We start from the raw sequence: 10,278 nt of genomic DNA, 5'->3' as shown, positions 1-10,278 counted from the left end.
CATCATGAATTTAACTCATTTTCATATTTAATTGATCGCTACCACCTATGTTTTCGTGTTTTTTTATTCAATGTTTTTTTATTCTTCATATTCTTTCTTATAATTTCTATTGTCAAATTTTGTGGTAATCGTTATCATTACTTTTACCGTCTGGTTCTTCGCTATACTCTTTTTCTTCTTAATTTTTTTTATTTTTTATCTTATTTTTTATTTTTATGAGAAAAGAAACGATTTTATTTTTGGAGTTTGAACCTTTTACCGTCAACTTCTTCACTTTCTTGCACTAAAAAACCTTTTTTTTAGACTATCACACAACTTGTTAATCCATCAAACTCCAAAAACAAAATCATTTATTTTCTCGTAAAAATAAAAAATAAGATAAAAAATAAAAAAATTAATGAACAAATATCAACTTATCTATAAAATCATACACAAAAATATGTTTTACAGCTCATAAGAAATAAAAATAACAAACGTAGATAAATAAGATAATTTCTGTTTTACATAAATATTTATAATATTTTAAACTTTTAAAAGGTTTCGAAATATAAATTTTGAATCTTTTAAAAAGTTTTAATATTTATAGTATTTTAAACTTTTAAAATTTAAAAATTATAATATTTTAAAAAATTTTAAAAGCTAAAAAATTTTAAAATTATAATATTTAAAAACTTTTTAAATGCTAAAACTTTTAAAAGTTTGAATATTTATAATATTAAAACTTTTAAATTTTTTAAATATTATAGTTTATTTTTTTGAAACTTTTGAAAGTTTTAGTTTGATCAAATAAAAAACCGGATCAAACCGAATATACTTTTAAACTATTATCTAAAAATTTTATAGCCGATGTAGGATATTGTGTATAGTTCTTTTACTTTTATAAATTTAAAATTTTTCTTTTTTTAATAAATTTTAGAGATTAAAAAAAATTAATAAATAATATGTCAAATTTTGATTGGTTGTTTAAAATAATTTTAAATATAAAAAATTATAGAAATTTTAAAAAATGTTAATTAGTAAAGTATTTAATCTCTTATTTTTTATTAGTATAAATAATATATATTAGTACTTTTGATAGTGTTATTTATATACTAAAAAACGAAAATAATTAATTTATTCACCGGCCTAAAACAGCAAGTCTCCAGTATAAGACCGTTACATAATAACAGGTAAAAGTACAACTCAAACCCAATAAACAACAACAAGGATCAACATAATCTCACAAACACAACAAACAGTAATCAAAGGAAACAAACATGAAAACTCAAACGCAAAACAAATCTTGATCATCTTCTTTACTTCCTCCGTGTCTCATGAGTAGTGGTTGTAGTAGTAGTTCTTGGAGCTGAAGAAACATGCTCTTTGTTTCCTTCATCAGTGCCAAGCCCTAAAGTGTGCTTAACTGCATCAGTGGCTCCCATAGCCATCTGCTTCACCTGCTCACCAGTCTGGCCCAAGATCCCACCTGTCTTCTCCTTACCAACTTCTGCAGTCTCTTTGGTATATTCCGCTGCATCATGTGCCTTGTTCTTGATTGTTTCTCCGGTTTCGGACATGTGGCTTCCCGTTTTGTCCTTGGACTCTTGAGCTCTCTGTTGAGTTGTTTGTGCAGCTTGAGACGTCTTGTCTTTAGCAGACTGAGCCGTTTCATGAGCCTTTTGTTGGGCTGTTTGGGCTGTCTCTTGACTTTTGTCCTTAGCTGCCTGTGTTTTCTCTCCCATCATTCCCATAGCTTGCCCTGTTTTCTCCTGCAGTTTAAGATTTGATCATTAAAAATATCAATCAGATGACTTTAATTTCCTTTTTAATCAAATATCAAGGTACTTTTTTTTAACAACCAATCAACTAACACGATACATCATAAAATTATAACTCCACAATCATTTTGTTTTTCTTTTCAACCTAAAAACAATTTTTTTTTGATTTTTTGCCAAAAAATAAAAATAATAGTAGTGTTACAAAGAAAGAACATATAAATCATTAGTACCTGAGCCTTGCCTCTAGTTTCACCAGCTTTGTAACTTTGTTCTTGATGCGACGTCATCTTAACTCTTCGAAAATTCGAAACCAAAACTTTTCTTGATATTTAAGCGCTTTTCTTTAGATCCTGTGGCTTTTGTGTTTGGAAAATGTGAATTGTCTCCGACTCGTTCGTTAGAAGTATTTATAACAAAACTTAGTCGGCGTAAGACCAAGAATGTGTTGCAGATTCTCGACATGTGTGTAGCTACGTGTCCTGGTTAGGTGGAAGTGACGAAGTTTCGAAACTTGGAGTTATGTGCGAGTGTTAGAGTTAGGTTTCTCGTTCTGATGACGGCCAGTGCTGATATGCCACGTCATGGTAAAACCTGAGTTACGGAAGATGCTAGACACGTGGTGACGCACGTTACCCGGATACCCCGGATATTCATGTACTCAATTACGCTATATGCAACCGTCATTGCGCACTAGATATTACTTTTTCTTTAAAGAAATCAAATATTGTGTTGTACTTTTATTCATTTGGATTGACCATATGAATGAATCATTCCGTTGTTGTTTGTTTTTGTTAAAAAAAAGAGCGTCATCCAAAATTATTTACATAAATCATTTAAATAGGTTTTAAAATTTTAGTTAAAAATTTAAAATTCATTTAGATAATTCTAGTTAGATCATTTGGATAAAGATAGTTCAAAAAAAATAACAGGAGAAATATTAATTATATTGATTGACCATCTAAATGAACTATTTGTTTATTTTATTTGTTGGGTCATTTGCCGTTGAAATGAATCATTTAAATGTATCATTTATTTACATGGAAATGGTAAATGATAAAACGAATATGGCCTATATAAAATAATTTTTACATGCACTCGATTACTCGACGTTATTTTAAAAAGTTTCTTTCAGCTGGATACGAAGAATTAAGCTCTATAAATTCTTTAAATCGATCGGACCTTTCCAACTATTAAACTATTGGTGTTAGCATGTCTGTACAGTTTAATCAAATGAGCTGATAATTTATTTGAAATTTATGTCAAACGAATACGTGTATTCGTGTAGAAAATACAAGCGCAGACAGGAAAATGAAATAAACTCAGTGCTAAAAATAATACAGAAGAATATAATTTAGTCTTTGAATTTCATATGTTTATCCGTGTTTATTATAACTGCAAGATTAACTAGTGAATATAATAATATTTTTATTCATTAAAAAAGTGCTTTGTAGTTTTGTTTCTTGATGTTTGGTTACGATGGATACATGATAACATGAATTTTTTGACAACAGTAGAAGAAAAAAATGTTGCGACCGGAAAAAAAAAAGGTTTGAGATCTCCCTTTTGCCGGTCATCCTCCTTCCAAGCAACGTCCTAAAAACTTTCACATCCACAAAAAAATTAGCCATCTCAATCATCGATAGTTTTATTTTCCACGTGTTAGTATAGTGCTTAGATTTAGGATTTTACTAAAATATACGAATTTCGAGTCGTATAAATACCAATCTAACGAATATTAATCCCATCAAGTATTTGACAAACTTAATTACAACCGTAACTGATTAAGAAATTCACCGATCAACCAAGAAGATGTCGTCGAGCCAGCAATTGAGCCACGAAGCCGGAGAAGTCACGGGTCAGGTTCAGGTACATATAAACATCATTCATTAGATTACTGTAAATACGTACAGACGCTAATGCTTTAACATACGCTATTTTATTTATGAAATTTTGACTCAATATCTTATCTTGTGATGAACTATACATCAATAATAATAATAATATTTTTTTGTGTTTATAGCTGAAGAAGGAAGAGTACTTGAACAACGTATCACATGCAATGAACCAAAATGCTGATCACCGTACTCACTCACAGCTACACGCATCTTCAGAACATGATCAGAACAACCCTTCCCTAATTTCCCAGGCTTCTAGTGTCATCCAACAGGTTTTTTTGTTTCTCTCTCTTTTTCTCATTTTTCATTAATTAAAGAGACATTTATTATATGCATTAACATTTTTTTTTTTATTGATTTTGGTGTGTAGACTGGTGGACAAGTGAAGAACATGGCACAGGGAGCAGCCGACGCTGTGAAGAACACTCTCGGGATGAGTCCGACCACAAACAGCCCTAGCAGCCCGGCTGGTTCTAACCGCCTGGGCAAACCCGGCTCCAAGAATATTTGAAAGGAAAATATATTTACGAATAAATGGACAGATCACAGATCCTTTTCGACACCAAGAAAAAAAATATATTGTTTTATGATTGCTTGTTTTGTTCAAATTTCTAAATTTTGGGTATATTATTATTGTAAGTTGGAGACATGTTTACATGTCTTATCCCCCCCTAGAGTGAGGGTGTTTATGTTATAAATTAGTACCTCTATAATAATATTATCGATTTATTATTAATCGAACATAATACTATATGTTGTATTACTATAATAAGGTTTTATACCACACATCGTTTTATATTTCTGAACATATATACAATAATAGTGTTTTTTATATAACTAAACTTGATTAATAATAAAAAAACCACATATAACAGTTGATTTTCAACTAATGAAAACTAATATAATGTTTAAAAAATCTTTAATACCATATTAAAAATAGAATATCTTGCAAATGTCATCGGTCTTTGACAGGAAAACGTAAGAATATAATAGATGTGTTTAAAAATAATAGATATATATATATATGTAATTTATAGCAACGTAACATTTTCAAATTCAATATTTTTTTCTTTCAGAGTTATACAATGTATGTATACGTAGAAAAATCCAAAGAGTCCGAATAAGACAAAAAAGAAAAGAAAAAGTAAAGATACAATTCGATCGAAACCCCAAACCAAACCGAAAATATATCAAACCATTCATAATATATACAGTTTTTCAGACAGTATATATTATGAACATCAATTTGTTTTAAAAAAGGTAGCCGAAATCAATGGTGATGAGTGGCGGCGATTTTAGGGTTTCGACGAGTCCCAATGAAGTGGTGATGATGGATACGGGTGAGAGGGTTAGACCTCTGGGGGATCCCCCGGATATGTCCCAGTCCTGGTTGCAGAAGGTCGTAGGGAGTATGAGTGGTGGAATCCAGGCTCCGGAGGAGGTGTTATCTGATGAGTTTGTGACGGAAAGGGTTTCGCTGGCCTTTCCGGATGGGGAGGATGGAGATCCGGTGATAACTATTGTGGATGATGTCTTGAAAGCTATGCATGGGCTGTGGAAGCAGTGTATGATTGTGAAAGTTCTTGGGCGGAACGTTTCACTCCCTGCTATGATCCGCAAACTGAAGGAGATCTGGAAACCGAATGGTGTGATGAATGTAATGGACTCGCCGAGACAGTTCTTTATGATTCGTTTTGAGAAAGAGGAGGAGTATTTGGCTGCCTTGACTGGGGGACCGTGGAGAGTGTTTGGTAGTGTTTTGACGGCGCAGGCTTGGTCGTCGAATTTTGATCCTCTTGTTGATGATATTGTCACAACACCAGTGTGGATTCGGTTAAGTAATTTACCCTTTGATTTTTACCATAAGTCAATCCTGATGTGTATTGCTAAGGGGCTGGGGAGGCCGTTAAAGGTTGATAGTACGACACTCAATCTGGCGAGAGGCAGGTTTGCTAGGGTTTGTGTTGAGGTGAATCTGCGGAGGCCTTTGAAAGGATCTGTGGTGGTGAATGGGGAGAGATTCTATGTAGCATATGAGGGGTTGTCTACTATCTGTTCTGCGTGTGGTATGTATGGTCATGTGGTACACCATTGTCCGCAGAGGGTGGAGAGTTTGAGTGGTGAGGTGATCAAAGAGACGACTGCAAAGGTGGGGGATTCAGAACCTATGAATTTGGGAGCTCAGGTGGAGGCGGGTTTTATACCGGTTCAACGACGTGGTCGACGGGTTGATTCGGGGACATCTAATATGTCTCAGGTTGCAGTAGGTAGAAACATATGCGGCACACGTTGGAGTACTGGGGTCGTGGCTGAGAATGTAGTTATTGCTGTCTCGAATAGTTTTGGTGAATTGGAGGTGGATATGGTGGAGAAGGAGTCAAGTACTGATACGGATATGTTAGAAGAGAATAAGGAGAATGAGAATAGGGAAAATGTAATGGGTCGAACGGAGACAGGGACAACCGGAAAAGAAATGGTGTTTAGGGTGTCGGGTAGTACGGGTCGGAGTGGGACACAGGAAGGTGTGGTGGAGAAGAAAATGGATTCGAAGAAGAATTTGGGAGTTACTGGGCCACGGCCCAACTTGAAAAAACATTTGCGTCCTACGATGGGTCTGATTTACGGCCCAGCGAGCGGGGAGACTGACTTTTTATCGTCGGGAAAGCGATTGAGAGTGGAAGGTGAGGTGATTGGGAGACCCGGTGGCTTGTTCACGGCGGACACCGGTGATGGGGTAAAGGAAGGTCGTTCGGGCAAACTTGTTGTGAATGGAGTGAGTGATAGTCCTTCACCATTGGGTGTGTTGCCCTTGACAGGGGATAAGGGGGATCATGGTGGTACTCTGCCTGAAGAGACGGAGGAGATCTCCGCTTAGTGATGTTCCCGGTAATTTCTTTGTTTGTTGTGTATCAATGATAAACTGCATTATGTGGAATTGCCGGGGGGCAAATAAACCTAGTTTTAGAAGATCGATTCGATATCTTTTGAAAAAGTTTGCGACGGATATGATTGCTATTTTTGAAACTCATGCGGCGGGGGATAGAGCCGGCAGGATTTGTAGAGGTTTGGGTTTTGATGGGTCTCATCGTGTGGATGCATCTGGACAGAGTGGGGGAATCTGGCTGTTATGGCGGACTGGGATAGGAGAGGTTGAGATAGTTCAGGCTACTGATCAATTTATCCATGCTAAGGTTGTGAATGGCACAGATACTGCTCCATCGGCTAGTAGGAGGAGTGGTTTGTGGAATAGTCTCAAAGATGTGGTACGAAGTGTGGATGGTCCAGTGATAGTTGGGGGAGACTTTAATACTATTGTCAGGATTGATGAACGGTCTGGTGGAAATGGTCATTTGTCCTCGGATTCTTTGGAATTTGGCGAATGGATAAATGATCTCTCGCTGATTGATATGGGCTTTCAGGGGAATCAATTCACTTGGAGGCGAGGAAGAACAGAGAGGTTCTTTGTGGCTAAGCGGTTGGACCGGGTTTTATGTTGTGCTCATGCGAGGTTAAAGTGGCAGGAGGCAACAGTGACTCACCTGCCTTTTTTGGCCTCAGATCATGCACCGTTGTATGTGCAGCTGTCGCCGGAAAAGAGGAGCGATCCAAAGAGGAGACCTTTTCGCTTTGAAGCCGCTTGGTTGACTCATCCGGGTTTTAAGGAGTTATTGTTTAATTCTTGGGATGGTAGTAAAACAACACCAGAGGCACTTAAGGGGTTGCAGCGGACTTTAAAAAAGTGGAATAGGGAAGTTTTTGGAGATGTACAGAGGAAGAAAGAGGGTTTAATGAGGGAGCTTACGGAGATACAGTCTGAAATTGATATCCGATAGATAGATGCTTCTTTAGCCCGTGAGGCAGAACTCTTACAGGAGTTGGATGTGGTGTTGGAACAAGAGGAGCTTATCTGGTATCAGAAGTCTCGCGAGAAGGGGTTTGCTCTTGGTGATCGCAATACTAAGTTTTTCCACACTTCAACAATCATCCGCAGGAGAAGGAACCAGATTGATATGTTAAAATGCAGGACAGTGGATCTCGAATGCAGTGGAGTTGGAGGATTTGACGATTGATTATTATAAGCGCTTGTATTCATTGGAGGATGTAGATCCTGTGGTGGAGAGATTGTCTAACGTGGGCTTTCTAAGGGTGTCTCTCGCGGATAAAGAGGCGTTAAATAAGCCTTTCTCAGAGATGGAGATAGAAACGGCTATCCGCAGTATGGGTCAGTATAAGGCCCCTGGACCTGATGGTTTCCAGCCAGTGTTTTATCAACATAATTGGGAGATAGTCAAGCAGTCGGTGACACAGTTTTTTCTGGAGTTCTTTAAGACCGGTTGTCTACCACCAGGGACAAATGATGCACTTCTGGTACTTATCGCGAAGGTGTTAAAGCCAGAAACTATTGTACAGTTCCGTCCTATAAGGCTATGTAATGTGCTCTTTAAGACTATTACCAAGACTCTAGTGGGACGTCTAAAGGGAATGATGACGAGGGTGGTTGGGCCTACTCAAACAAGCTTCATCCCAGGGAGGTTGGGCACGGACAATATTATTATTGTTCAGGAGGCGGTCCACTCCATGAGGAGGAAGAAGGGGAGGAAAGGATGGATGCTTTTGAAAATTGATCTGGAGAAAGCTTATGATAGAGTCCGGTGGGAGTTCTTGGAAGAGACGTTACAGGCAGTCGGGTTGCCTGAGGAATGGGTTCATTGGATTATGCAGTGTGTTACAGGTCCCTCAATGAGTTTGTTATGGAATGGGGAAAGAACAGAACCATTTAAGCCATCAAGAGGGTTGCGTCAGGGTGATCCGTTATCGCCATACCTTTTTGTTTTGTGTATTGAACGCTTGTGTCATATGATTGAAGCGTCAGTTGTGCAGAAGAAGTGGAAACCTATTAAGTTGTCAGGTTCGGGTCCTCATTTATCGCATATATGCTTTGCGGATGATTTGATTATGCTTGCTGAGGCCTCAGTGGCACAGATAAGAGTGATACGGGGTGTGTTAGAGAGATTTTGCAATGCTTCAGGCCAAAAACTTAGTATGCAGAAGTCGAGGATCTTTTTCTCTGAAAATGTGTCTAGGGAGTTGGGGGAGATGATTAGTGCAGAGAGTGGGATTCAATCAACAAAGGATTTGGGGAAGTATCTTGGTATGCCGATTCTACATAAGAGGATAAATAAAGAGACGTTTGGGGAGGTGCTGGCAAAGGTTACATCGAGGTTGGGAGGTTGGAAAGGGCGTATGTTGAGTTTTGCGGGTCGGGTAACGTTGACTAAATCAGTGCTCTCATCGATACCTGTGCATACTATGAGTACGATCAAACTTCCTCAATATACTTTGGAGAGGTTAGATAGAGCTTCTAGAGACTTCCTCTGGGGTAGTACTACAGAAAAAAGAAAACAACATTTGGTTGCTTGGAAACGTGTGTGTCGTCCGAAGGATGAGGGGGGTCTGGGGATTCGAGTAGCGAAGGAGATGAATAAGGCTTTACTAGCGAAGGTGGGGTGGAGAGTCCTGCATGATCAGTCTAGTTTATGGGCACAGGTGGTGAGGAGAAAATATAAAGTCGGGAGTGTGCAGGACCCTGATTGGATGACCACTAAGAGTCATTGGTCGTCTACGTGGCGGAGTGTGGGGTTAGGACTGAGGGAGGTCGTTAGCAAAGGCTTGAGTTGGGTCGTGGGAGATGGGCGTACAGTCAGGTTCTGGAAGGATAAGTGGTTGTCAGGGGAGTCACTTATTACGGATGTAGTGGGTGTGATACCATCGGGTCTTGAAGATTTGAAAGCTCGGGATCTGTGGAATGATAGCAGGGGATGGGATGTTGCGTGTATAGCGCCTTTTGTATCCGACAATACTAAGCTTGAGCTGGTGACTGTCGTCTTGGATAGCTTCTCGGGTGTGACTGATAGAATATCATGGGGTGAGACCGCTGATGGTTGTTTTACTGTAGGTTCTGCGTATGCTTTCTTAACAAAGGAGGAGAGATTGGGGCAGAACATGGGCTGTTTTTACAAACGGATTTGGCAAGTTGTGGTGCCGGAAAGAGTAAAGCTTTTTTTGTGGTTGGTAGCACATCAGGCTATAATGACTAATACGGAGAGGCTGCACCGTCACCTCAGTGAATCTGATGTTTGTACGGTGTGTAGGGGTGGGATAGAGACGAGTATGCATGTGTTGCGTGATTGCCCTGCCATGTCTCGCTTATGGAGGAGAATCTTACCACGAAGTAAGCGACGAGAGTTCTTTACAATGTCTCTACTGGAGTGGATGTACCATAACCTGGATAAGGGGACAAGTACTTGTGACGGGGATTGGGCAACAATGTTTGCACTGGCTGTTTGGTGGGGATGGAAATGGCGTTGCTGTGATGTTTTTGGGGAGAAATTGGTCTGCAGGGATCGGGTCGCCTTTGTAAAGAAGCTTACAATGGATGTGACAAAGGCACAGTCGATTACTGTGAATCACTCCGGGGCAACAACACGGGTGGTCCGAGAAATTGGCTGGGTGGTTCCTGATCAAGGGTGGTTTAAGCTTAATACTGACGGAGCGTCAAGGGGTAATCCAGGTATGGCATCCGCAGGAGGGGTGTTGAGGAATAGTGTGGGTGAATGGTGTGGTGG

The 10,278-nt window shown here is 38.8% G+C and overlaps 3 protein-coding genes and 1 pseudogene across 3 annotated transcripts; 3 read left to right on the top strand and 1 right to left on the bottom strand.

Annotated features, from left to right (window-relative positions):
• Positions 1-1,096: 1,096 nt before the first annotated feature.
• On the bottom strand, positions 1,097-2,246 carry LOC104778187 (late embryogenesis abundant protein 7). Its single transcript, XM_010502578.3, has 2 exons — positions 1,988-2,246; positions 1,097-1,748 (listed from the first exon to the last, which is right to left on the bottom strand). Exons 1-2 carry the CDS (start codon positions 2,042-2,044, stop codon positions 1,296-1,298), a joined length of 510 nt encoding a protein of 169 aa, XP_010500880.1. The 5' UTR covers positions 2,045-2,246; the 3' UTR covers positions 1,097-1,295.
• A 1,236-nt stretch (positions 2,247-3,482) lies between these two features.
• LOC147947982 (uncharacterized) lies at positions 3,483-4,388 on the top strand. Its single transcript, XM_087507185.1, has 3 exons — positions 3,483-3,623; positions 3,778-3,924; positions 4,023-4,388. The coding sequence occupies exons 1-3, from the start codon at positions 3,567-3,569 to the stop codon at positions 4,161-4,163; spliced, it is 345 nt and encodes a 114-aa protein (XP_087363311.1). The 5' UTR covers positions 3,483-3,566; the 3' UTR covers positions 4,164-4,388.
• Positions 4,389-4,925: 537 nt separating this feature from the next.
• On the top strand, positions 4,926-6,527 carry LOC147947981 (uncharacterized). Its single transcript, XM_087507495.1, has one exon. It carries the CDS (start codon positions 4,926-4,928, stop codon positions 6,525-6,527), a length of 1,602 nt encoding a protein of 533 aa, XP_087363621.1.
• Positions 6,528-6,564: 37 nt separating this feature from the next.
• Positions 6,565-7,722, top strand: LOC147947980 (uncharacterized; annotated as a pseudogene).
• The last annotated feature ends 2,556 nt before the right edge of the window (positions 7,723-10,278 follow it).

This window comes from Camelina sativa, chromosome 3 (genome assembly GCF_030686135.1).
Source record: "Camelina sativa cultivar CO46 ecotype springtype chromosome 3, ASM3068613v1".
NCBI lineage: Eukaryota > Viridiplantae > Streptophyta > Magnoliopsida > Brassicales > Brassicaceae > Camelina > Camelina sativa.
This window is presented reverse-complemented; position numbering and strand designations above follow the sequence as displayed.

Excerpts from the sequence above, each read along its gene's own strand:
- LOC147947982 (XM_087507185.1), top strand. The coding sequence starts at position 3,567 with ATGTCGTCGAGCCAGCAATTGAGCCACGAAGCCGGAGAAGTCACGGGT. Across the intron at positions 3,624-3,777 it reads AAGTCACGGGTCAGGTTCAG|CTGAAGAAGGAAGAGTACTT; the intron begins GTACATATAAAC and ends TTGTGTTTATAG. Across the intron at positions 3,925-4,022 it reads CTTCTAGTGTCATCCAACAG|ACTGGTGGACAAGTGAAGAA; the intron begins GTTTTTTTGTTT and ends TTTGGTGTGTAG.
- LOC147947981 (XM_087507495.1), top strand. The coding sequence starts at position 4,926 with ATGGTGATGAGTGGCGGCGATTTTAGGGTTTCGACGAGTCCCAATGAA.
- LOC104778187 (XM_010502578.3), bottom strand. The coding sequence starts at position 2,044 with ATGACGTCGCATCAAGAACAAAGTTACAAAGCTGGTGAAACTAGAGGC. Across the intron at positions 1,749-1,987 it reads AAACTAGAGGCAAGGCTCAG|GAGAAAACAGGGCAAGCTAT; the intron begins GTACTAATGATT and ends CTTAAACTGCAG.